General features: G+C 48.3%; 3 protein-coding genes across 16 annotated transcripts in view; 1 reads left to right on the top strand and 2 right to left on the bottom strand.

Annotated features, from left to right (window-relative positions):
- Nucleotides 1–26991, top strand: part of LOC120455750 (cytospin-A) — a 51102-nt gene that overhangs the window by 18137 nt on the left and 5974 nt on the right. Inside the window, exon 10 of the transcript XR_005616763.2 lies at nucleotides 13722–13813. The gene's annotated coding sequence lies outside the window, so the exon portion shown is untranslated. The remainder of the gene's footprint in view (nucleotides 1–13721; nucleotides 13814–26991) is intronic.
- LOC120455753 (homeobox protein vnd) lies at nucleotides 628–17226 on the bottom strand. Of its 2 annotated transcripts, none has more exons than XM_039642191.2 (3): nucleotides 16069–17226; nucleotides 4436–5115; nucleotides 628–2394 (listed from the first exon to the last, which is right to left on the bottom strand). In XM_039642191.2, exons 1-3 carry the CDS (start codon nucleotides 16185–16187, stop codon nucleotides 1430–1432), a joined length of 1764 nt encoding a protein of 587 aa, XP_039498125.1. In that variant the 5' UTR covers nucleotides 16188–17226; the 3' UTR covers nucleotides 628–1429. The 2 variants fall into 2 exon arrangements, with proteins under 2 accessions (XP_039498125.1, XP_039498124.1); XM_039642190.2 differs by lacking the exon at nucleotides 16069–17226 and adding an exon at nucleotides 6769–8040.
- Nucleotides 20996–26991, bottom strand: part of LOC120455751 (amyloid-beta-like protein) — a 41211-nt gene continuing 35215 nt past the window's right edge. For 5 of the 13 annotated variants that reach the window (XM_039642176.2, XM_039642175.2, XM_039642179.2 and 2 more), the window contains exons 8-12: nucleotides 25532–25681; nucleotides 24747–25453; nucleotides 24528–24675; nucleotides 24255–24449; nucleotides 20996–24086 (exon numbers count right to left, since the gene is read on the bottom strand). In XM_039642176.2, coding sequence (XP_039498110.1) covers nucleotides 23979–24086; nucleotides 24255–24449; nucleotides 24528–24675; nucleotides 24747–25453; nucleotides 25532–25681 — 1308 coding nt within the window. In that variant the 3' untranslated portion in view covers nucleotides 20996–23978. The remainder of the gene's footprint in view (nucleotides 24087–24254; nucleotides 24450–24527; nucleotides 24676–24746; nucleotides 25454–25531; nucleotides 25682–26991) is intronic. The other 8 variants (XM_039642180.2, XM_039642183.2, XM_039642188.2 and 5 more) reach the window with 4 other exon arrangements.

The raw sequence follows: 26991 nt of genomic DNA, 5'->3' as shown, positions 1-26991 counted from the left end.
ACTGATTTGCCATCACCCATCGGCTGAAGGGGCCTGGGGTGGTGGGGTGGCTAATTGCTTCCAAATCGGAGCCCCCAGACAGGTTGCTCCGCCTGCCGGGGCCAGATCCGATGATTACCCTGTATTTCTGGCCGCTCCCGTTATCGGCCCCACTGGCTTTATGGCCATTACCCTCACCCGCCACCCGATCCGTCGATTCCCAATCCAATCCAACCCAACCCGATCCGATTCGATCCGAGCCATCGAGTGCTGTTCTGGTGCCGTAATCAGGCGAACTGGACGGATTACGGTGCCAATCGCAGAACGGTAGCTAACAACCATAATCAAGACCATATTTATTGTTTGTCCAACATGTTTATACGCCCCATCGATACGTACTATACCTACTATACATTATAGTACGTACTATAGACCAGCACCCCACGGAATTTGGGAGAGGGTGCCGTTTACGATCCCATAAAGTGCATAGGGCAATAACTCTTATAACATAACAGGTTTAATGCACGGATCAATAGAGTGGTGCTCAAGCTTTCCTGGGATCCAACTATATATGTATGTTCATATATATAAATGGAATCGTGCCTTTACTCCAAATAAAAGCGTTTTGTTTAATGTATGTAATGGGTTTTTATTAAATCTCTGACATGAACTTCGCAGTTCACTGTCTGTGTTTTTTTTTTGTTACAATTTATGAACTCATTACTTGCTATAAATTCAAAGATTTTTACTCTCTATACACGCACACACTCACGAAAAAAATATGTGTTAGGACTAAGTGCCTATATTATAGTATATATGTATTCATAGAAAAAAAAAGGCCAATAAGTTTTGTCTACAAAATTTGAACACTTATTACGCTTGAATTGGTTATAGTTATATAGTACAGATTTAGTTGCATATTGCTTATTATTATTTTGCCGTTTGAAATAATCTAAGTTCATTACTTTATTACTTCGTTTTTATATTATATTTACACATTTTATCTTTGGGCTTGGACTTAGGTCTAAAAAAAAAATAAAAAAAAATGGGTCTACTTCTAGATTTTATGCGATTTAAATGCGCTTGACAAGAGACACTAGTGTAATGCAAATGGTTTTTTATTCAGAAGGAAATGTAGTTTTCTTTTGTCATGGGCATTGGTCTGATATCCGGGAGTGGATATACTCGTGTGTATGTCATTTGGGTATATATATGATTGTATATATATAAACTATGTACAGGAACGGAACGACTCGGGGAAAATCCGGGAGACTAAACGCTAGTAGGTAGTGGGTAGTGGGTAGTGTTTAGTGGGAAGTGGGGACTTGCATATGTTTCAATTACTTGTGTGTATTCTTTTACTCAGCTTCTGGCTCATCGCTCCACGGACTAGTTAGCCTATTGCAGTCCAGTTGCCCCCCAGTCCCGGGAATGCCAGCTCCTAGCAATATTAGGACCACCAGGCGGCCCTCTGGGCGTGGGCGTGGGCGTGGGGATGGCCGTGTACATGGGCGTGGGCGTGGGCATGGGCGTGGGCATGGAGACCGGCAGCGGCTGCAGCGGCATGTTGATAGGCGGCCGCTCCGTTTAGGGCCACCAGGTGATGGGCGGCGGCGGCATTCTGCATGGCGGTGGCGGTGGCTGAGGGCACGGAAACGCAGTCGGCGCCCAGTTTGGAGGTGTCGCCCAGGCAGGGCTTTCCGTTCCGCACCAGAACCGGAACGGCGACCCGTCGCGGCGAGGGCAGGGCACTGGGGTGATGCGGATGGGTGGCGTGGCCGTGCAGCAGGCCAGGATGGCCCTCGTAGCCCTTCTCGTTTTGCGCCCGCTTCGTCTTGTAGCGGTGGTTCTGGAACCAGATCTTCACCTGCGTCGGCGTCAGGCGGATCAAGCTGGCCAGGTGCTCGCGTTCCGGGGCACTCAAGTAGCGTTGCTGTCGAAACCGGCGCTCCAGCTCGTATGTTTGCGCCTTGGTGAACAGGACTCGTCGCTTGCGCTTCTTGTTTGGCAGACCGTCGGATCCATTCGCATCCCCGCCGCCGCTCCCGTCGGCGTCGTCCACGTCGTCGATGTCCTCCTCGATGCCATCCTCGTTCAGGCTGTCGTCGTGGCCACTGCCTGCTCCATTCATGCCCTCGGCCTTCAGGCTGTGGTTGTTGTTGTTCGTCGTATTGTTATTGTTGTTGTGCAGCCCATGGGCGGTCGTGGCGCCGCCGGCACCCCCATTGCCCGAGGATCCGTGGAGGGTGTGCAGGGCATCGCCCACGGACAGTGCATCGCTGTCCGCCGACCGACTGTAGCTCTTGTAGTCGCCGGAGAGGGCGGGCGAAGTCTGGCAATTGGAGCCTATGTAGGTGTAGGACACTTCCGAGGTCACTGGCGAGGTGCTATCCGGACTGGCGGGCTGCTGGGTTCCTGGAATCGAGGAGGAAAGGGGTTTGGTTAGTAAATAGTGAATATGGCTAAGCTCCCCTCCCAATACGACGCTAAGTGAGGAATAAATTGTTTGGCCATTCATTTTATTTGGATTTTTTCACAATGAATTGGATTTTCAGAATGCAGAATGCAGAATTCAGAATGGCAAGACAATGGCGGGGTGAGAGGGCTGGGTGGGAATTTGTCAGCAATTGAAAAACCTCTTTAGCCGTAAATTAATGTAGCGACACACCCCTCCGCATCCTCCACGTCCGTCTACCAAGTGATCATGCAGAATTCGGGACAACGGAGGGGGAAAGTCAGGATCGCAACTACGGCAATTGGATTAGGCGCAACATGAAGCTGTGGTCGCTCGCCAGCGATCCCAATGTCAAATGCCAGATGTATGCACTCTTTATGGTCTGCAGCGTCGAATCAACCCCTGCCCATCCCCTAGTTGCCCCGCGTTTCACCCTAACAACGCCAATTAGGCGGAGGAGACAAACAGAGATCGCACACAGAAATGCATACAAATACATATGCTTGTATACTCGTAGCTACATAGGTGGGTATTCCCTTCCCTTGTTGTCTACCTGAAACGATCGCCGAATGAGTGCTGATCCTGGGCCAGTACTAAAAACCAGCAACCAGGATCCAGTAACCAGTAACCAGGATCGTAATGAAGGAACGACACAAAAGCCAGACCTCAAACACATCAATGGTAGCCGGGGCTCTTCCGGTTCGCCCCCTTTCCCTTTCATTCTAAAGAGCTCCGAACTTGCAGCATATAGTGATTTATCACCGGGTGTGGCTACTTCTGATTTTCTGGGGCGGGATCTGCGGTTGCAGAGGCATTATGGTGGGCTTATGCCACTATTCAGGCAACTTCAAGTTTGTCATTTCCACAAACGTTGCAATGCAACTACGCAGAATCAAAAAGAAGCGATAGTGATATGGTGTATATATGACACCCTCCTAGAAGTAACTTCTAATGTGTGTTTCACCTGCCCGGGGATTTCCCCGTGGGACATTGATAAAACAACAACACACCCAAGGGTCGTTGGTCGGAGGAGCTCCTAATGCTCATCTAGCAGAGTTGTCCTGCCAGTGAAAGCCGTGCGCTCACCATGACAACTCAACAAATTAATAACTTAATATAATCAAAAGGACTCCTCCTCGACTCCTTCGCTCCTTCGCAGCTGTGGAAACTCCCAAAAAGAGCAGACAGCAAAAAATAAAAAACGGCAAGTGGGCAGCAGCAATAATTTGTAGCTAAACAATAAGGGAATAAAGGAAACAGAGGTGGGAAGGGATGAGGCGGAAGTGCGTGCCATAAATTTCCAGGATGAGAAATGTTTGGGCCGCAACAACAAGCAGCGATCGAGCGGGCAGCGATTGAATGCCCTGGCCAAAGGACTCGCAGGACTCGAAGGACTCGAAGGACACGAAGGACGTCAACTGGCAGAAAAACAACAGGGCTAATCCTCAAGTGTGAAGCGCACACAAACTATTAGTCATGATTAAAGGGGAAGCCCAACCCCCGCTCCTCGATTCGAAGTCATATACCCATTTCGATCCGCAGTTAACTGCCGAATAACGAAAATAAAAAACAACAAAGCTTGCCACACCCTGGAGCACGTGAATCCGCCGGATCCACAGGGTATGCAAATACAGCTGCCTCATCGCTCGACTGCCTCAACGTCCTCCGGAGTACTGGGTAGTGGGTAGTGGGTACTGGGTAGTGGGTAGTTACGGAACAATATCATTAGTCGGCCAGTTAATCGGGGGTTAAATGCAGTCGAAAATGGGAATTGGAAGTTTGCTCAGCAGGGCTGCCGAGTCTATTTTGAAGCCAACATCATTCGATTCAGAATGAGTATCGAGTTGTGATCCAAGAACTAATATACTTCTATACCCCATTCTCACCACCTAGTATAACTTGCTCCTTAAATACAACGTAATCCACTCTAGGAAAATCCTTTAACTTGGCTATTGATATGAGCAGGACATGGCATGTATATGAGTGGAAATATCCCCTTACCGTATAGCTCGTTCTCCTTGATCCACGCACTCCTGCCCGAGTGCTGCAGCATGGTCTGGGCCATGTGGTGGTACGAGGACATCTCGTCGCCGAAGCTCCCCGGGAAGTTCTTTGGCAGGTTGGGCAGGTATTGGCCGGCGGCGACGGCGGCCGCAGCCGCTGCATTGTGGCTGGCCAGCAGGTGGGCGGCGGCTGCGTTGGCGTGGGCGTGGCTCTGGGCCTCGCCGCTCTGGTGGTGCGCCAAAGGGAGTGGGGCCACCGCCTGCTGGTGGTGCTGCTGCGGGAGGAGGAGGTGGGGGTGGTGGTTCTGGTGGTGGTGCTGCTGCTGCTGCTGGTGGTGCGGGTGCTGTTGCTGTGCGTGGCTCGGAGGGGCGTGATGCTCGGTGGTGCTGTGGTGGTCCGCTTCTCCCGCTCCGCCCGCCGTGCCGCTGCCATTGTGGTGCTCGTCCACCGAACCGCCAGCCGGCGTGGGCGAGAGCGCCGAGGGCGAGGTGTGAGATCCCTGGCCGCGGTGGCCACTGGTGGACTCGGTGGCCGAGTGGTGGCTCAAGTCACTGCCATGCTGGGCGGCTGCGGCGGCGGCAGCGGCGGCGTTCTTCAGCTCGGAGCCCTCCAAGTTCAGGATGTCCGATATATGGAAGCCAGAGCGTTGGGACGACGGCACTTTCGCATCGAATAAGCTGCAAGCAGATCAAAATATGCAGGCAATTGATTAGTACACTTCTAATTGAATTCTAACTGAACTTTAGTTTCTTGATACTAAGAGATAAAGGCAGAAAAGATACTTTAATCTTTATACCAACGATGAGTTGTACGAATTCTTTGTGGGATTCTGTGTAGTTTCTTAATTGTTCCTGCAAATTGTGATTAATGACTGCCCGAATATAAAGATGGCTCCTCAGAGGACTCGGAACGATCTTTTCCTGCTTCACGCTTATTGCAGCGACATCCTGTCGATCCGTCGCTCGCATGAATGGCCGGAAGGTGTAACAAAGGGAGTCCCTCGGTCGGGATATGCAAAGGAAACTACCTGTACTACCTGTTTGCGCTCTGACTTTCACAGATTTCTGCACTTGCCGTTGTTAGGAAGGGAAGAGGTGGAGGTGGAGATGGATGGGATGTGCAGGAGGAAGAGGCAGAAGATCCTGCAGAAGACGCGCACGTTTCCCCCGGAATTAACTTTGAATAAGTGCACCCAAATCGCTGGATTATTGACACCTAGTCCCGGCCAGAGGCCGAGTTTTGATTCGCCTAATACCATCAACAATTAAACGCAAATCCGCCTCGCACGGATCGCCTTCCCAGCTACCAGCTACCTGCTACCTGCTGCTCGGGTCAGGGCAGGTCAGCACAGGTCAGCAGGGACTCTTCTCTCTGCTCTTTAGGGCGAACAGGTCGTGCCACATGTTGGCGCAAGTTTGCTCGCTTCCGGTTTTCCCATTTCCATTTCGAGTTTTCCCGGCGATCCCGACTCGCGAATTTCCCACGCTATGGCCAGGCCACACGGGCATTCCCCGTCCTCCCGTGCGGAAATCCCATTGCCAGACAGTGTGACGCCAGCATCTGAGTGCCGAGTCCTGTCCCGAGGCATCTGTGTCTGCCGTACACATGTCGCTGCCGATTGGGGTTTCCCTGGCTCTCACCTACGGGAATTTCTAAGCCAGGCTCGAGCTGCGAGCCAGAGTTTCCCAATTTCCCCGGCCAATCGCCAGGACCTTGAGTACTTGCCAGATCAAAGAGGCGGGGGAATTATGCCCTGTGTCTTGTACTCGTACTTGTACTTGCAATTTAAGGAGCTGCCAGGATTAGCCGGACAAGTCCATCAGCTATATGGGATCTGCTATCTGCTATAAGCACTGATGCAGCTAATTCGGAGGCAGGGGCTCGCAGGGTGTGAGTTTGAGTTTCAGTCGGAGCTTAGGCGAAGGCGATTGCAAATTCTGCCTCAAGAAGCCTAGTTTGCCAATCGTAAGATTAGGATTACTACAGAACTAATGCAATGATATAGGTCATTGGGAAAAGCAGTTTTTTGACAAGGTGATCAGCAGTGAAAGGCAAACGATTTGTTGGTCGGTAACTTTCAGTAAGTTTCCATCTGTTTCCATGTCCTATTTCTCTGTGTCCTGGTCTTAGTTGCAGCTTCCGTAAGCAGATTTGTGTGTGCCACCAATGGAATAGTCCTCGAAATTGAGGTCATAGTTAAGCGAACTTGTATCTATCGAATGTCCAGAAATCTCCGAAATAGGTTTCTCGTAATAAATGGATAGATAGGTAATCGACCACTCCAGGGGATCAATCGTAGTGAAGTATTCCATCGGAATCCTTGTGCTTACCCGGGCAGAGCGTTTCGCAGGGCCGCCGGATAGAAGGCGGCTGGTAGGAGGGCGTGGTTCCACGGCGGCAGCAGGATGGGCGACCAGGGCAGAAAGGGGGCGGCTGCTGCGGCGGCCACCGCCGCCGACGACGGAAGCATGAGGCTACTCATGCTGTGGAGTCCCGGGAATCCGCTGAAGGCGGCTGCGCCCGTCGGAATGCGGAGCTGCTCGGGCGCCAGACCGGAACTGGAGCTCGTGTTCGTGGGCACCGTGGTGCTGGCGGTGCTGAAGACTGCGGCGAAGCGCTCGTGATCTCTGTCCCGTTCGTGCCGCTCGTGCCGCTCCAGGCGCTCCTGGCGCTCGTGCCGCTCCTGCCGTTCCTGCCGCTCCTTGCGATCCTCGCGGTCCTCCCGATCCTCGCGCTCCCTCTTCCGCTCCAGCGAGGGCGTTGAGGTGCGCAGCGGACGCTTCGGCGTCGCCGGGGAGGACGGGCTCACCGTGATCGCGCTTTGGGGCGAGGCGGGCAAGCTGCCGGCGCTGCCCAGACCGCTGCTGTTGTCCCGCTCGCGATCTCGGTCCCGCTTGGAGGGGGTCCTCTCCAAGGACGCCGACGTGGTCATATCGCTGTGCGATATCGGGGAACCGCTGTTTGACTTGCTACGCTGCGACGCGGGTGGCGGCGTGGGCGGACTTTTGCGTTTCTCCGCCACTTTGGAGCTTTTACGGGGATCGGAGCACGCAAAAAAAATAGGCTTATGTATATTTAGTGGGGAGCACTGCGAAGATTTGGGCGGGTATCCTGCTAGGGCAACTTAAATTGCACACATAGTTCGATTTAGGCAAACGTTTATCACCGCGAAAGTTCGATAGTTCAAGGGTCGCGAGACGTTTCTTGATTAGATGATTTCTTGATTCCTTGATTTCTCAGTTGCACGGGTCCGCGGAGCAGCGCACTCTAAACATTCCAAACTGAAGTGTCATCAACAACTAACGAGGCATCAAGAACTCAACACGAGTCCAAGTCGCTTCAGAACAGCCAATAACCAAAACCCAACAACCAACGGCAGAAAAGTACCAGGTCGTATGCTCGGGGTGTCTTTGGGTATCACTATGTATGTGGTGCATATCTGTATCTGCATCCCTCTGCCATTGGGTACATAACGCAGATACTCACACACACACGCGCGCACACACACACACACACAGCTGGACTGGAGAGACTCTCGGCTTTGTTGGGCGCGCTAAGTGGCTTCTTATGTCCTTTTCAACAAGGATACGGCAACAATGTGAGTGGCCTATTCAACCACCGAGAGAACCAGCCACCATTCGTCGCCAGAGCGAGACGGACAATGTGAGCCGAGTCCTTATGCCGCACGTCATCCCGCTCTAACTCTTTCCTGTTGCTTTCTCTGCCGCTCTCAAGAGTGCCACTTGAGTGAGAGTGTGCGTGTGCATTGGTGTGCAGTGGTGTGTGTGTGTGTGCTGCAGCCTCTGTGCGCGTGTGTGTGTGTGTGTGAGTGAGTGAGTGAGTGGGAATGAGGATGAGGATGAGGATGTGGATGTGAGGCCATTGTTGCGCCTCGCAAGCCTCCTCAGACCCAGCGAACTGACGTTCCCAGATTGGGATTCTGGGATTGGGCCGCTCTCTTCCAGCAGCAGTGCTCCGCACTTGATGTTGTCAGCATTCGGCGCGTCATTTGATTGTATTTATCATTATCAGCTCTCCGCAACTCTGCTCTTCTGTTTTTTTGCTCTTCTGGACTGCTGGACTGCTGGACTTGTGGACTTCCGGAGCGCGGACTTCCTGCGGACTTCTTGCCCCGACTTGGGCGCAGGAGTGGGCAGGACATGCGGTTGTGAGCGGTACTTAACACTATAATATCAGATGCTGATATCGGCCATTATCCTATTGAGGAACGTGGGCGATAAGAAAGACTTGCTGGGATTACATTCTCGCCTCTTCTACAGTCTGCTCATCGTTGAAAATATCAATCGGGTTGTAATGCCCTGCCATTGCTAGAGCTTAGTACCAACCATGATTAGATTATGGAACCTATTTGCAACTTTTGAGTAGGTTTGACCCAAATCGAAATCCCCATTTGAACCAGAACCATTTATTTCAATACTGAAAAGGCGAACTGCGAACTGCGACCCTATTTCGAGATATCCCTTCTCATTCGAGGAGCGTTCTCCTCCGCCGTTGGTTGGGTTAGGTGTGCTATTATCCTTCGACATTTGACTTACTGCACGGCAGTAGTTCGCTGGGAATCAAATTTCTTGCGTGCAACGGAACTGTTATAGACCACTTGGCCACCGACATGGGGCCTTATGTACAAGGAGTGTCGCTGTTCGTGCGATTTGAATTCGATTTCATAAGCCAACTCGTGATTAGTGCGGATCCTTCAAACGAAGGATGCGCCAATACATGGCGTCGAGCGACTGGGAGGCCCAAAGTGAAGTGTGGGAGGTATGGGCATATACATAATCAGCACGAGCAGTAACAGGCAGACGGCAGGACAAAAGGACAAAAGGACAGCAGGACAGCCCAGGCAATTGAAAACATGGCAGGAGTCCGTTGGCGCTCGGCCCCATTTACATACGGACTGGTTGGGATACATATGTATCTGCACATGCATACATATGTGGATATGGTGTGTACAAAGAGCCAGCTCGGTGGCACCCTGTCCACGAGCATCCGCCCCCCGAAAGTGGGCACCCCACTGTCGCTCATGACGTTCGCACCATTATGCGCCTCCATGTCTCCATGTCTCCATGTCTCCATGTCTCCATGGGGCAGTGGGGCAGTGGAGACGGCGAGTGGAGTGGAGTGGGTGGATTGGAGGAGAGGAGAGGGGTGGAATTTTATCTTGTAATAACCGCTGCCGACGTCGCTGTCGCCGTTGCCGTCGCCGTCCAAGTGGGCGCGTCATGGCCGCCTGGCCAATCGGAAGAGCGTGCGAGCAGGAGAGATATAGCGGTACATGCACGGTGGGCTGACGCGCATGTTTGGGAAATTTTGGTTGCGCCAAAGGACTTTTTCGGGGAAATTTTCCCACAATGCGCACGCCCATCTTCAGGGGCGTTTGTTCGTTCGTTGTTGGCCATTGTTATTGGGCTTAATGATGATGTTGCATTTAATATCAAAGTGAAACCTTTGTGTGCGTCGCCGTTGTTGTTATGGCTTAGCTTCCGCAGGAAGTTTTAGTATCTCATGGATTTATCTGTGTGTGTGTGCGTCTATTTGTGTGTGCGCTGGCATTCGAATTACACACGAATTCAATTCGATTCTCGCAAAAACTCGTTTGTTTTTTATTGCCCTCTGCTTTTCTGCTTTATTTGTGTATTTATTTATTTTTGTATGCATGCTTCTGTATTTTCCGCACTTCAAACTACTTTGTTTGTGCTTATTTCTAAGTACAAACAACTTCAATTGCCACTCTCGTCCTTGTCGTCCTTCTGCTCGGCCTTTAGGGATTTGGCATTCCCATTCTAGTTTGTTTTTATTTCAGTTTTCTGAATGCATTTTCAATCTAGTTGCGTTGCAATGGACAGAGAGCTCCTTGTGGCGGACATACACAAATAGTTCTAGATAGTTATTTCTTCAATTTTGTTTAATCCATTTATTGTCAAATACCAGTCTGCATATTCCCTAGACGCTGTTGTCATAGCTTTTAAATAAGTTAAGTAAGTACAATTGCAAACTCAAATGTTCCTACATTGAAATCACTGTTACGGCGGCTTTTGTGGTCCCAACTAGGATCCTGCACAGGACCAGCTGTCCTTTGGCAGTGTGATTTGAAGTGTGACAGCGTGCTGGCCCAATCGCAATCACATCCGCATCCGAAAGATACAATGAACCAAAGCACTCGCACTCGCATTCGAATGCAATAAAGTATGTTGGGTGTCACAAATCGACGTTGTTAATCGCAGGCAAACCGCGCCAAAGACCCGACGTCCTTTGGCTTTGGCCCATACATCCGAGTAGATGTGAGCGAGCGGGAACTGCCAGCACAACAACCCCAATTAAACGCCTCGCCAGGCGTGAAAATCGAGGTATTTGGCAAAAGGTGTTTGCTTAACGCGGATACAATTAGGCGGCCATGTTGCAGCAGCCTCGAGCAGCGTGCCACACACACACACACACACACACATGTAAGCACTCGGAGCCATTCACATGGATAGGCACACTCACACTCACACTGCCACTGACACTTATTCACACTTATTCATTCAGTAATTCATTTAATGCTCGTTTGGCCGCAGCCAAAGGCAAGGGAGGCCCGCTCCCCCTCCCCTTCGCTCATCCCATTGTCATCCATTTTAATTTACCATTTACCTTCCGGATCTGCCTATACTCTTCTACTCTCCCTTTTGACCTGACCCTCTAGCTACTCCATACTCGATACCCTGTACTCTATACCATGTACTCTACAGCCTCAGCCCCCCTCCCGCCTTCTCGCCTCCTCGCCCCTGGTTTTGGACGACTCCTGTTGTCAATTGACGTCCATGACAATTTCGGGTCTCCAATTCGTTGCGCGGAAGTGATTTACAAAACCCAAAAAAATGGAAACGAGTTTTGCCAAAGGGATTGTGTATTGTTCTCTCGCCGGAAATGCATCATTCACCTATGTGTGTGCACACGAAAAAAGGTCTGAGAAATAAGTATATGTACTTAACCATAAGTCTTTCAGTGTTTCAAAAATACGTGTTTTTTATTTTGCCTCATTTTTATTGTACCCCGTAATGCCAGAATGATTCGTAAACGCCGCCTACCTTGGCTTTAATAGGTACTCCATCGTATTCCAGTCCCGAAAGTTACGGAAACTTTGACACAGTTGTGCGAAACTCACCAATAGACATTTCTACTTCAACCTCAGCATTTATATAATTTGTTTAGCAGTGTATCTCCCCTCCAAATGCGCTCTGATTGATCCGCAGAGGTTTGTCTTCTGGTCAGTTGTGCTGGCGTGATCCTGTAGCCTGCTGCCGCTCCTTCCGCTCCTTCCGCCCTATTGATCCATTGATTCCTGCTATTTTGTTTGCTCAGATGGGAACTATGTATGTTATGTAAGGGGATGGGTCCGAACAAGGAGGCGTAGCCGTTGCCGTTGTCCATGCAGCATAGAAGTCAAAAAGGACCTTCAAGATGCGAATGTACAAATGTATGAACTGCATGTACTCGTATCTCAAATACAGCAAATACAGCTGGTTATCTGTTTGGTTTTCTTCGGGCTGATCGGTGATATTTCCTCGGCCTTTGGGGTGGCTTGCGATCCCAAACGACCCGGAGTAGAAGATTTCCATTCTCGAGTCAATCCGAAGTCAATTTTGGCCAATCCATCAGGGGCTTAAGTCAGCTTAGGGATAAACAAACTCATTCAGCTGTTCTTCCCGATCAGATTTCTGCTTTTAAAGTCTGACAATTAAAAGCAATTTTATTGCTTGCGCCAAAAATTGATTCTGCATGCTGCAAATGGAGGGTTTTCTACATCTTTCTGTCGCGGTTAATAAAAAGTTGTCCAACCTCCTGAGAGGTTGGATCATTCGCCGGATCATTGGCTAATCGAGGAGGATGATGGGCAAGGATGCGTCCCGCCAATGTATCTGCGTTCGCATCTGTACTGTATATATATATGTATGTATCTCTGTGCAGCTGTAGGATCTCGGTGAGTAGCGCCCCGGAACTTGACAAATGGGTTTTCCGCCTGCCTGTCCTGGTCTTTCCTTTCCAAGTCGTTTTTTGAGCTGCACTTCCCACTGTGTCAGCGTGTCAGCGTGTCAGTTTGTCAGAGTTTTGGGAGTTTGCGAGTTTAGCAGTTTAGCAGTTTAGCCATTTAGGTGTTTAGAAGTTGGCCGGTCAGTTGGCCCAGTCGACTTCCTTTGCGCACTTCCTACTTCCTCCTGCACAGCTGGGGGCCCCAGGTTGGCCAGAGGACCAAATGCTTGGGCGATTCATTCGCAATTCAATCCAAATGCCAAGGCGATGCCCGCTAGCATAAATGGTACATTTTGTATGAATGGCCCAGCGTGCGAAATGACCAGTTCACCCCAGTTCGCCGCTTTGTTCGGCTTTGTGTTGGTTCATTCCCTAATTTCATTTTTTCGAACATCACCTTGGCCATTGTGGTGGTCGATGGAGGATCGTAGGATGGCAGGATCGCAGGATCGTAGGATCGCATCCATAACTGCATTTGAGTCTCTTTTCAGTCCTGCCGATTCAATGAAATGATTGACTGAATATGCTTTCCGAATTCCCGCCCACTCCACTTCTCGCTGGCACTTCAGGCCATCACATGCTTCGTTAAAGGCCTATCAAACGGAGACTTGAATTGGAAATGCCTGTCGCGGGTGCAAATTTCATTGTGTTATTTTCGCATCCGCCTAGCCCACAATGCACTATGCACGATGTACTATGCACTATGCACTATACAATGTGCATGCGATGCCGTTGACAAAGCCAGCTGACAAACTGGCATTAAATGTCACAAAGTCACGCGTCCCCGGCAGACTAAGCTTGCAACTAGCAACTAGCAACTAGCAACTTGCAACAGCAACTTACGGCAACGGCAACTGCAAGTAAATTGTATGAAATGTATCAATTTCTAGCCGTTGTTTTCGCCTACGTGCATACATTTCCTTTCCCTGGCACTCCTGGCACTCCTGGCACCCCGCGCTCCTCTTTCATTAGTTTCCCAACTCCCACTTAATGCATCGCCACCCATCCCATTTTCCTGGCAAGTGGCCCTTTTTTTTGACAGCGCCGTTTAAGCGAAAAAAGCTGATTTTTCCTCTTACTTGGCGGGTAACAGTTTCCTGATCGAGGACATGGACACGGAGAAGTGTGGGAGCATTGGAAAAAAACGAATTACTGCTCCAAGTTCTCCTATTATGCTACTACTACTACTTAACTATTTGCACACTTTTGATTATTAGCTGATTTAATTGTCCAACAATGCGACGTTTATTTTCAGCTCTTCTTGGTGCTTAGATGAAAAGGAATAGAAAATCGGAAGGAATGTAGCCACCAATTTGCTATAAAGTGAAGTCGAATAAAAACTCACAGGTAACTTGATATATTTTACATAAACTATTGGACTGTATCATTATTCGAAAGCAGCGAGGACAGGTGATTCGCAGGTCGGGTATGCCCCGCGATTGCTCAGAATTTTTTCTTGTGGGTTTGGGCTTTGTTTACTTCCTGGCTCGGCTCATCGGTCGTCACCATCGTCGCGGACATGTGCACACATTCCCAGGCATTTGGAGCTGACAACCTTTTATTGCCCCGCTCTCTTCGTAGTTTTTTACGCCGCTGTTTTTTATAATATTTTTTGGTTTTTTTTTGGTTCTTTGGTTCTTTGGTTCCTTGGTACTTCAACGTCAAACTTGAATGACTTGCTTCTGGGGACTCTGCGTTAAAATGAAATTATTTTTTCGAACTTCATATTTCAGGGAGACGAGCGTAGAGTAGAGTAGAGTAGCGCGTCCGTTTTCAGTTGTCCTTCAAGTTCCCGAAAGGGGAAGCGAAAGGAAAACCCAACCTGCCGTTCCAAGCTGCGACTGCTGTGGCAGGGGAATTCCGAGATTGAAAGTGGTGCTAAGCGCTGGTCATTGGGTATTGGGTATTGGGTATTTGGTATAAGGTATTCAGTATTCGGTATGTGAGTTGCACATGCACAGCGACGATCCTGCGGTTCATCAATGAACGCGGGTAGCGATCAGCGAGGAGCGATCCTGCTCACACACATGACATAAAGCACAAATAAATGGAATTGGTTTTATTTGGCAAACAGCATTATCCCGGATTATCCGAGGGTTCGATGCAACGATTATGGACAAACCCAATTAAACCCAAATTTTGCCTGTCGCCTCGTTTTCCTCTGTTTTCCCCTGTTTTCCCCTGTTTTCCTCCTGTTTGTGTGATTTTCCAGGTGATTTCACTAAACATGTGTTTTGGTTTTTCAAAAACCCCGCCGTCGGGAAAGGTGACAAAGTGAATATAATGCGCATTGTTGCGCTCGGGTTTTGGTTTTTGGCTTGGCTCGGCTTGGTTTGGCTTGGCTGGTCTGGTCTGGTCTGGTCTGGCCTGGGATGGAATGCACTGGGCTGGGTGTTACCATAAACGATGCGTATTCCAGCACCTTTCTGCCTGGGCTTATCAACCGAGCAGTCGGTCCTGTCGATCCCGTCGGTCCGCCGGTGGACCATTCACAACGCTGCAACATTGGCTTACGATTGTGCGAAAATCAGGGACTGAGCCGAGCTGAAAACGAAAACGAACAGGGACACGGACCTCGTTTCGATCCGGCTCGGTGGCCAATTCAAATTCATTATGTTACATTAAATGTTAATGCGACGTGCCCTGATCCTGCTCCTGTCCCATTCTGCTTCCCATTCTGTTTGCCAGCCGGTGTTTTTCTTGGCCCGGCTTGTGTTTTCTTAGCTCATTTGAAATTAAATTGTTTTTAATTGCCTCATCGATTTCTGGGAAATATTGTGACACCTCCATGCAGGTGCGCAAACGAGTATGTGCGGCAATCCCCTGAGCGATCAATGGAAAAGGCCAAGACCAAGTCCAAGTCCATGTCCATTCAGAATGTAATAGGTAATAGGTTTCTCTCGGGGATCCGCAGTTTAAATTTACCAATTGATTACATGCGTTTTGCAGCACAACTTAATCCGTTTCTTCAGGATAACTTAGCTGCATCACCACAGATTTAGTGTTAATCGTACTCTACCCGAAATATAAGCACATTTTCCCATTGCCCCACACTTGCAATCTCATGTGACCGACCATTCGGACCATTCAGGTGCGAGAATTGTGAATGAGAGATTGTGAACTGCGAACGACAGATTTCTTGACTTGATGACAACGAAAAATGCTTCATGTTCGATTGCCTGATAACGGGGTAATGAATGAATAAATGCTTTTTGACTGATGGCCCAAGAGTGGACAATCAAACGCTTGTCAAGCGTTTACTCCTACCAAGAAGTTGGGCCTTTAACCGAAACTTTTCAGATCGATAAAGAAAAGATAAACAATAAACCACTTGCCAGAAGATTTACACCCATTGGCTCGCTACAGAAGCCATATTCATTTGCGTGTTGGAGGAAAACACGCTTTTTAAGAAGTTAGGAACTGTGGCCAGTCGCCGACGGCTCATTTTCTATGGCTGATTTAGGTTTCAGAACTTCAGAAATTCCGAAATTCCGAAATTTAAAAGGGCAGAAATTCAGAAAGGCAGAAATTGAGAAATGCAGTAATTGAGAATTTCAGAATTCAAAATCCGGGCCGTGACTTTCGGCCGTACTCGTACTTACTCGTAGACATGCTTGTTGTACTCGTAATCCGTCTGCATGCAATAATCCTGTTGAAACACGTTGTTCGTGTAGTAGCTGCAATCCTCGAAGTAACCGCAATTCGGATTATAATTGCTCATAATTAAGGCTCTCGCGTGCGGAAAATCGGAACCGTCGGGAAAATCGCAAGGAGCAGCAAGCGAAACAGTAACAATAACAGTAACAGTAACAGTAAAAGAAAATTGAACAGCAAAAAAAAGCGCATACAAATTGAACGGTGGGGGTGGTGGGTGGTTGGGTGGTTAGTTAAATTGCCGGTGGTTCACATTAAATGAATTATTTTATTTAATACACTATTTGTTATTTGTCGACGAATTATATTTCGTGATGGGTTTTTAATGCGCGATCACTTTTTAATTGATGTGCGGTGTGTGGTGAGTGTAATTAGGCGACGAAGGCGTGATATATAATATTTGATTATTATAAGTCAGGCGCACTTGATCGGGAGGTACATTTTCCGATATATGGCGGAAGATATAGCGGCAGATGTTCTATATCGGATCGACACTTCTTCGACCGGCAGTTGTGACAGGCGTAGCGCGCGCTTTTTGACTGCCGCTGGCCAAATTCAATAAGCCATAAAAACGTAGTCGCTTGGAAAACAGCAATCTGTCCGTTAAAAGAGAACGTCCGTTGGCGGCCCTATCTCGCTTGCTCCTTCGCTGGCTGTCTCTCTCTCTCTCTCTCTCTCTCTCCCGCTCTCGCTCTACAAGCTCCACAAGCGCCGCTATCACTGCGATCCAGTGCTTTCAGCGACACGGCGTCCAAAAGTGCCAACTGGCGCTGGCGAACTGGCAATGGAATAACCCCGGGGGAGCCTGGACCCACCGCCAGAAGATTTCGAGGCCCGATGATCCGTTGATCAGCGGACAAGCGGACAAGCGAACAAACGGACAGGCGAGCAAGCGGACAAGCGGACAAGCGGAGCGTAGAATTGCAGAACCGGATTTCGAGAAGCGAGTCCGTAGAACTTGAGTGGCGCAACGGGGGACTCTTTGAACGGCACAACACAACAATCACTTATTAAAGTCAAATAGGTATTAAGCAAAGCACACGCAGTGAACAGGAGAGCGTCGAAGGCAGCCGAGTTGAACAAATATCAATAGTGTATAGTGTACACAGAGTATCGATAAAGCTATCCCTGTAGGTGTGAGCTGCAGTTATCGCTGCCCCCGAACACACACATATGCACATATATTTGTATATTCGTATATATATACATGTGTTATGTGTGTACTGTATCTACACACATGCACTTAACTGGGCCGCAGTGATATATTCCATACTCCATACTCCATACTCCATATTCCAGCCGGGAGTCGGGAGTCGGGAGCCGGGAGATACTCACAACGCCCCAAATCTGACTTTTCGCTCACTCTCGTATTTGTTCTTGTTGTTGTTCTCAGTTTTTCTGGGTCTTCTTCTGGGCGATTCGCGGGCAAAGCTGCAGTGCACCGTGGAGCCAGGTGGTCGGAATGAACTCACCGATTCTCCAGATCAGCCAATCCATTGGCAGCAATATAGTGTGGAATGATACTTACATACGTGATTGTCATGCTTTTAAGCTCTTTTCATAGGTAGGCAACTGTAACTGACATCCCAGTACTCATACCCATCCCATTTGCATTGGCAACTTAAACAGCAAGCTTCTCCAAGAGATCCCGATCCCAACCAATCCCTTTGGTGTCGTCTATCTAACCGCCACCTGTCCACTGGACCGCTCAGCACTCCTCCAAGTTCATGTTGCACACATGCTGCCCTGCTCTGCTCTCAAGTGGACACTTTGGCAGAAGACGCCAATCCATTAGGGAATACATTTGTCGAGTGGCTGCCGATAAATATCATAATGGGCGGGCGCTCCTGAGGCCGCCACTTGGGTGTTGATGTTTAGCTTACGCGGCTTAGCTCCCGATTTGAGTTCAAGCCGAATCATAAATTAATAAAGTAAAAGTAAGACCCGACCCCCGAGCTGTACAAGTATTATGCCTGAATTACGGGTGAATTGTGGCGCGTACGTTTATTGACAAACAATATCGCTGCTCGATCGGGAGTCGTGGGGCTCCATAAAACTCCTGTTTGCTGCGTTTACTGTCCTCTGTCCTCTGTCCTCTGTTTTCTGTTCTGTTTTATTTTCGTTTTGTTTTTGTTTGCAATCGTGTCGAGGCGATATCGCTGGTGATATGTTGCTGATATGTCGGTGATAATGCCGCAGACACCGGGGAGGGCAGCACACACGACCCACAACATTTCTATGAGCCATGAAATGGGTATGAGTATGAGTATGAGTATGAAAAGCTGAAAAGCCACACGTTACAGATTGATATGCTGGCTTGGCTAATCAGCCCAATTTAAATGCGGACTGCCTGTTCTAATGTTGTAGCAACATGCTTGGCTTGGCTTCGCCTCCTCTCCTCTCTTCTTGCTCGCTTCTTATCTAGCGCGAGAATGGGCTACCGTTTGCACCACCTTACCACCGTACCAGCGAACCATCGTATCGACGTATCACCGTATCCCCGTATCAGGGGGCCAGCTCCAGCGCACTACCATACCGCACTACAACACCGCCCAGGTGGGGCGGCCTGCCCTCTCTAGCCACTCTGTTTGTCCCACTCGCACCCACTCGGTGGTTGGGCCGCGAGCTATTTGTTTATGCCCTTATCGCTCGGCTCGCCGCCCCATCGACCGCCCCTTATTTGTGAGCGATCTCAGGAGCTGTGCCAGCTATCTGTATCTCTATGTCTATCTGTATCTGTATCCCTATCTGTATCTGTGCCCCATACTCACATCTTGTCGCTCTGGGGGGCCGCACACCTTTGGGGACACCTTTTGAGCTGGTGGAGATCTCGATGAGAGCGATATGAGCCCTTTGGGGATCACTTCCTGATCCCCTCTAGCATTCAATGAGCGTTTATCGAAAGATTAAGCGTGTGGGGGAGGCCGTGTTGAATTGATTGGAAGACTCTATAGTCTTCAAGATTTCCCGATGCCAAGCAGCGCAAGTGCACAGCAGGAACATGGAGTAGCTTTTGCCTTTGCTTTTGCAAGTGAAGGCAAACCAGCCCCCCCTCCCTCGGCACCCTTAGCAGAACGCACACGCTCTCGAGTTCCCAATACGCTCAAGTGCATTTCAAAGTTGTCTGACCCTCTAACTGCACTCTAACTGCGGCCCAAAGTGGAACATTGTTCCGATATGGAAACTGCACGGCCGGCAAGTGTGTTGTTTGTCATTTGTCATGTAGCGGACAAAGCGGACAGCGGACAGCGGACAACGGACAGCGAACAGCGGACAGTGGCACTTAAGTGCGGGGCACTCTTGGCACTGCAGAATGCACTTTGGAAAGTTTCCCAACGCAGACAGGGAGAAGGCAAAGGCATCGAACGGATCGCTATCTGCACGCCATATCCGCTGCTCCATACGTGCTCCATCCGTGCTCCACATTCACGCAGTGGAGTTCCACGTCGATCAAGAACCTCCCCACTAAAACTAGAAACGCCGGTGGGGCAGGAAAACAGAAAACCACAGCGAATCGAGTCACTGAAACTGAATAAGCTCTCCCGCCCGCATACCCATATATCAAAATGTACGTCAATTTTCATGCTTGGACACTTGATAGACTGAAGTGCTTTACATTGATTTCACATATACCTTTTCAAGTGATTTATTGTAAAGGCTTGTTGGCGCACTCGAAGTCGGAACTCATAATGAGCGCACACATGTATGCCCGGTGTAATTCAGCCCGGCACTCCTAGAATATTTCTGTTGAATGCCGCTGCTGAATGCCTCTTTTCCTGGACTGCTTGGCGATCCAGACGCCGTGTTCCCCGGCATTCCGAGTTTAGTATGTTGGTGCTAAAGGGGATTGCTTGTTGCTTGGAAATACTTATCTTCAGGGGCATCCACACTTTCACCCAATTATGTCAATGACATCAGTGCCTTCTTCGGAGAAGCATACTTACTGTGTCTTAACTTAGCTAATGCTTCTAAATCAACAAAAACGGCTATAAGTTGAGCAAGATATTCTCCCATCTGACCCCGTGCTATCGATGCTAATCCGAAATGGGAGCAGGAATTGAATTGGAGTTGATAAGGCTCGATGGTTATCGGGTAAATATATGGCCGATCGCGGGAAATAAATAATGGATAATCTCGAGGCTATCTGCATTTGCAGTGGCAAGCATAATGAACTCAACCAGGTTCAGGCGATGATTTTGTTTGTTTGTTTTTCCTGTTATTTTATTTTATTTATGCAAAATATTTCGAAAAAGAACACAAAAATTCAAAATCAAATTATATGATTATACATTGAGAATTGTTTTGGTTTTTGGTTTCTTTTCTTTTCTTTTCTTTGTTGTTCTGTATTTCCACCGCATTCTTATGTTTTATTTTTGGTTTTCCCTCATTGGATCTCTGTGTGAAACATTATACAATTTTCCTGGCTTTTCCTGGCTTTCCCTGGCTTTCCCTGGCTTTCCCTGCCTTTTCCTGGGTTTCTTGCGCCCCCGGCTGCTTTAGTGTAATAATGTCCAACATATCCAACCGGATAGATCGACAGAAATCGAAGACCGTCGATCGCCGACCGCCGACCGCCGATCGAAGATCAAATTTCGGGGCTAATCGCCAGGACAGAATGCTGAAATAGTTCCACATTAATAATAGTATATGTAGCGTACAATTATTGTTGCAATTACAATTGTCTTCGAGTACATTTAATATTTAAATTTTTATATACTTTGCTCCAACTTAGTTTTCTGCTCGTCCAAAAATCATAGTTCGACTAAAAGAATTACACAAATTGTTGCTCTTATCTGCTGTTTTCTTCTCATTACAATTTACTTGGTTTTTCTTTTTTGCTTTTTCTTTTATTATTATATTATTTATTTTCACTTGGTTTTCAATGATGAGACTACGACAAAAACACATGCGATTTCATTATAATTTTGTTGTTCTTGCTTTCTCGTATTTTGTTTTGTTTTGTTTTCTTTGTTTGTTTGTTTTGCATTTAAGTTTTGTGTAAATCTTCTTTACTTTATGATATTCTATACGCTTCCATTTATTTTATTCTTTTATTTAATTTTATTTATGCAGGACGGGGTTTATTTCTTACACATTTGCATCATTTTTGTTTTTTTGTTCCTTTCTTCGCTTATACTTTTCGCTTTTTTTGTTTTTTGGTTTTGCTTTTTGCTTTACTAAGTGTAAATATCAATTGTTTTTTCTTTTTTTGTTGTTTTTTTTATATATGTATACTTTTTTCATTTTTTTCTTCTTGTTCTTGTTGCATTAATGAATAAATTAAAAAATATTCAAGCTTTGACTAGTAAGATTTCTTCTTATTTGCTCTTGTGTAGTTGATTTGCCATTTGGTTTTTCCTCTTGAAATATATATATGTTTGTAATACATTATATAACGTGTCTGTTTATGTTTTTGTTTGTGTCGTGGAGCGCCGTGGATTCGCCTTGATTGCCTTCATCTGCCATGCTTTTGTGCCAAGTGTTCTAAACATTCCCCCCCTATTCATGCCATTCAAATGGCCATTGCAATGCAGGTCAATTAAAATCAGAACTTAAGCTGAAGCTGATGCTGAAAATGGGGCCATGAATATCAATAGATATCAGATATTGGATACTGAACTCAGACACCAACGCCAAATAATGTCTGCAACTGATGTGAAAGTGAATAAACGAAACTCGTAAATCTAACAAATGTCTACTTAAGTCTGAGCTTTCTTCCTGATCATTTCGGTGAAATCGCCGCAAGTTTGATTTAGTAACATCTCAGCATTAATCTGAGTTCCTGTTGCAGCTGAGTTCCTGTTTCCCCCGAAACTTCCGCACTTCCTGTCAGCCGAAGTGAGCCACCAAGTGAATCACCAAGAAAATGGCCAGCATCAAGATCAGTCGCAATTGAAATTGAACGCAGATCGCAATGGGAACGCGAACCGAGAAGGGCAGCCACTTGTCGGCTTTCGGCGGGGAAAGCATTTCGATTATTTGGCTTGATTGAGTAACAGTATCTCGCTGCTCGAACAAAACAGGCCAAATATTTGCCAAGCAATCGAGCCGTGAAATGAACTAGCCGCTTCGAATTGGTTTATCTCTGCGCCTCTGCGCCTCGGGTTCTTCGGGTTCCTCGGAGCCTCCACTCTCCACTCTCCACTATCCACTCTAGGTGGTGCCGGTGCCGATGCCGTCTCCCTGGATTTTGCGATTCCGTCTCCGGTTCGCCGAGCCCGCTTATCTCTTCTTGCTGCGCCAGTTTTTCGCTTTAAAGGCAATTGCAATTATGCAACACTTGCGATATGAAATGCAACAACTCAACTCAACTCAACTCAACTCAACTCAATTTAACTCATTTAAACTCAACTTGGCTCAAGGGCTCCGTTCAGTGTGTGTGTGTGTGTGCTGTGTGTGTGTGTGGGTGTGACTGCTGTCTTGTTTTGTGCTGTCTTTTCGGTGAAAATGTACGTAAAAAAGAGAGAAATCCTTTTTGTTCTTGTTTCTGTTCGACCATCGACTTACACACAAAATATGCAGAAAAAGTTCTAAAATTTGTTCGCTTTTCGTTTTAATATTCGGTTTTTGCCTTTCTCTTTTGTTTTGTTTCTTTCTGTCTGCAATTAGCTTAGCGTTTTGCATTGTTTCTGTTTCTGTTACATAGCTGATTCGTATATTATATTCAAAGCCCGCCAAGCGTCGTGCGACCTTTGACCTTTGACCTTTGGTTTGTGTGGCTCGTGTATAGATACATAAATACATTTATGGACATTTCTTCTGGCTTTGCTGTAAATATTTTGTATATATTTTGCGTGTATGCATGTGAGTGTATGAGCGTGTGTGTGTGTGTGTGTCTAACTTGTGTTGGCGTGATTTGTGTGCTTCCTTCTCTGGTGAGTGTGTGTGTGTGTGTGTGGCTTACAGAGAGAGAAAGTTCGACATATACACAAGCGTATGCGCATATGCACGATCGTATAGGGATTAGTACGCGTAGGTAGCTCTTGGGTTCACAAGTGTCTCGGTGTGTGAGATTCTGTATCTGTGGCTGTGTGTATGTCTGTGTGTGGGTGTTTCTGCCTCCTGTCTTCCTCTTCTAGCTCCTGCTGCCGCTCTAATTAGTGGCGTAGGTTTTGGTAAGAATTGCGATCGGCTTGCAAGCATTCTAACGCCACGCTCAAAAGTACGCTCAAAAGTACGCTCAAAAGTATGCTACGAAGCAGGCATGAATGCGTTTGTGTCGTAGTATGTGTGTGTCTGTGTCTGTTGGTGGTGAGTCGGTGTTGGAATGTGAGTGGGTGTGTGTGTGTGTTGACAATTTATTTACTAGGAATATCTTTTGTTTTGCTCTTCTTCCGCTCCTCTCCTCTCCTCTCCTTCCTCCCCTCCCCTCCCCTCCCCTCGCCTGTGATCCTTACTCGGGAGGTGTCTATGTGTGCCTTCTGTTGATGTGTGTGTATGGGTGTGGTGATGGGACAGAGACAGAGACAGGGGAAGAGAAAGAGAGAGAGAGAGGGAGCTGGAAAGGATGTTTACGGCGTTTTGTTAAACATTCAAATACTTAAATTTAATTGCTTGCTTTATATTGTTGCCTTTCTGCTTGCTTGCTTGCTTTAATTTAATATATAGATATATTACCATTTATTGAATTTATCTTTCTTCTTCTTCTACCCTTCCATTCTTGCTTATTGAAACTGCGCTCCTTTTGACGAAAAAAAAATCATTTCTCCTCTCCCATCTGCTTTAATATTACGCTTAAGTTTTCCATTTTGAAATCGCGGTGGCTGCAGTTGCTGTTTCTGTTGCTTTTGTTGCTTTTGTTGCTGTTGCTGTTGCTGTTGATGTTGATGTGTGCCACTCGCTCGCTCTGCCATCTCGCTTACTCTTTCACTTCGAAATACTTGTAGGTCGGATTCTCGTACCCATTGATCTGCATGTTGGGCACGATCTTCTCCTCGCGCACGATGGGATGGTGTGTTGTGACGTTCTGGTGGGGATTAGAGGTAGATCAGTGAGATGTGTAACTTATGTAAGCGAACAACAGGTGGCCAGTGGCCACCTCCGCACTGCAGTGACTTGCTGTCCCACGAAGTTGTCACCCACGAGTAGTAACCCCCTGTGTGACAACCTGGCGGTCTTCCAGCGGACAACCCACCTGACAACCCACCTGGTCGACCTCGATGAAGCCCTGGGCGTGCGGCGAGCGCGATGTTCGCCACTTGGCCACGGCCACGCCCACGAAAACGGCCGCCATCAGGGCGATGCCGGCGAAGGAGAGCGTGAAGTAGACGTTGCGGCCCTCCTTGGCCGCGTGCGCATGTTGCGCGAACTCGCGGCGCAGCGAGAAGCTCTGCAACGAGAGGGGAGAGAGAGAGAGGGGATAGGCTTTAGGCAAATGCGGCACGAGTTGGCGCCGCAGCTCAAATACCGATTCGCGGTGGCCCAGGTCGTGGGTCATGAAGTGCTGCACCTGCGGCTCGGCCTCCTGGTGGGCAACGGCGGCGGCCACATCCTCCACCGCCCGCTGGACGGCGTCGTCGTCTACCGTGGGCAGCACGGTCTGCACCTTGGTGCTGCTGCAAGGCAGAATAGATGCGTTACTCCTGGAATCTCAAGGAATCCTGCACTATCTCAAGGGGGGACCCACCTCACTGTTGCCTCGCCGTACTCAGTGTCCGACAGCTCCTTCTCGCTCTTGGTGGTCTCTAGGTTGGGATTGGCCGCTGTGACCAGAGCTCCGTCGCCACCTACCAGCTCCTTGCCGGCGAGGCTCTTGTCCTGCTGCTGCTGCTGTTGCTGCTGTTGCTGCTGCTGCGCCTGCGATTGGGTGGACGACTGGGTCGACTGGGACTGCTGCTCGGCCACCTGGGACTTGAGCATGTCGTCCACCTTCTTGGCCTCCAGGCGCAGCTTCTCCTCGCGCAGTTTCTCCCGCTCGGCGGCCCGCTGCTCCTTGCGCTGCTTCTCCGCCAGCCGCAGTCGCTCCTTCTCGGCCACCTTGCGCTCGATCTCGACGCGGTACTTGTCCAGAATGCCGGCCTCCGCCTCCTCGCTCATCCCCAGCGATGAGCCGGGAATGTCGTCCTTGCTGCGCAGTGCCAGGATGTAGTCGTTCATCAGCTGGGCAATCTTGGCCGACAGCTCTGGATAGCGCTTGAGCATGGTCATCGACTGGTTGACGGCACGATCGATGTCGATGAGGCGCTCCAGCGTGCGTGGACGCTCCGAAGCAGCGGCTTCCAGGCCACCAGGTCCTCCAGAGTTCAGCAGGTGGCGGTAGTGGGCCAGGGCGTGGGCCCGGTCCTTGTGCAGGGCGCGCAGTAGCTTCTGCAGACACTTCTCAACGTGGTGGGCCTGGGGGATACAGGATGAGAGTTAGCACAATTACAACGAAGCTCTGTGCTCCATGGAGGAGGAGGGGGGTCTACTCACATTCGGGGGCTGCTCAGTGAGGGCCTGGGTGTAGCAGGTCATGGCCTCGCGCTTCCGCTGGTTGATGTGGGCCAGCACGCGCTGCTGGTGCATGGCGGCCAGCTGGTGCTTCTCGGCGTTGCCTTCTTCCTCGAGTGCCTGAACAGAAGTCTAAAATTACATTCCCATATAAAGACGTATTGCACACCAAGAGAGAAAGATTATCAGCATGGGGAATTTGCGGCGATCGCTAACAATTTGCAGCTGTCGATCAGTCTACTTTGTTATTTTGGTACTCTTGTTATTCTCGTTTAAGTTTTCGAAAAAATTGCCTCGATTCGTAACCGTCTCGTGGAAGGATTGACAAAGGATTGCGGTCACAGTTCTGGGAAAGCGTAGCGCGTCTTGAGTTCAGTCTGCAGTTTACTTTTAATAGGTGTAACTAGTGAGTGCTGCCATGAGGGAGCGAAAATGTCCTGTTCGGGTTTTGAGTGGGTTTCTGTTTCAGTTTCGGTTTCGGGGTCTATGGTATTTGGTATATGATTATGATACGATATGATATGATACATAGTATATGGTGGATATGGTATATGGTATATGTACATGTACTTGTATGCAACTTATTTGCGGCAATAGCAACCAAACTGAAAGCGTCGCATGTCTGTCATTCGTTCGTGTCCGTTTGCGGTGATCGATCTTTGGATATCCGGAATCAAATGAAGTCAAATGAAAAACTAAGAATACGTTAAGTTAAGGTTCTTCAGGGGGTTGTGGGCTGTGGCTAGGTGTAGTTAGGCGAGTTATTAGTGAGTTTATATGCCAATCAGTTTGACTACAAAGCACTTGCAATGTTAGTAGTATGAGTATTGGATCTATTGATTCGCTGATGCTGTGGTACTTTGTTAACTGGTTAGATTTCGATTTCGAGCAGCATTATCGTTATTGTTACTGGTATTCCTAATGCTGTTGTGATTACAATCTGATGCCTCTTTCGCTCCCATTTGCCATACATATGGATACACAAATGAACAAAACACTGCCCAACGATGCCCAGAAAATGGCGAGCTCTACCATCTCGGCATCCACCATTTCTGGATATCGCAGCGCAGCAAACAAAAGCAGATGCGAAAATATGAATTAATGAGCTACGATAATGGCTACTAGAGTACAAACAATCACGATTACGATATACTCGTACGGGGTGCATGATAGTGAGCTTAAAAGCGAACAGAAAACGACTAAACTAAAATATCAAGTGGGCAACGTACTACATGTGGATATGGATTGAACACTTCTTATGAGGCCTATAACTGAAGGGACTTCAGGTGGCAAAGGTGGATCTTCTGTCGTTAACTAGTGAGATTAACTGCAACTCGTTTCGAGTCAAGCAATTACTGAAGGAGCAGAATCAATCCCTTGCCAAGTGAAGCTCTCCGTACACATACACACACATTCAGATGCAGAGTTATAGAGTTATAGCT

Source organism: Drosophila santomea, chromosome X, assembly GCF_016746245.2.
Source record: "Drosophila santomea strain STO CAGO 1482 chromosome X, Prin_Dsan_1.1, whole genome shotgun sequence".
In the NCBI taxonomy this organism is placed as follows: Eukaryota; Metazoa; Arthropoda; class Insecta; order Diptera; family Drosophilidae; genus Drosophila; species Drosophila santomea.
This window is presented reverse-complemented; position numbering and strand designations above follow the sequence as displayed.

What these genes read in the sequence shown, in the direction of transcription:
- LOC120455753 (XM_039642190.2), bottom strand. Translation starts at nt 7,370, where the DNA reads ATGACCACGTCGGCGTCCTTGGAGAGGACCCCCTCCAAGCGGGACCGA. An exon ending in CTGCGAAACGCTCTGCCCGG is followed by an intron (nt 5,116 to 6,768) that starts GTAAGCACAAGG and finishes ATCTGCTTGCAG; the next exon opens with CTTATTCGATGCGAAAGTGC. An exon ending in CAAGGAGAACGAGCTATACG is followed by an intron (nt 2,395 to 4,435) that starts GTAAGGGGATAT and finishes CCTCGATTCCAG; the next exon opens with GAACCCAGCAGCCCGCCAGT.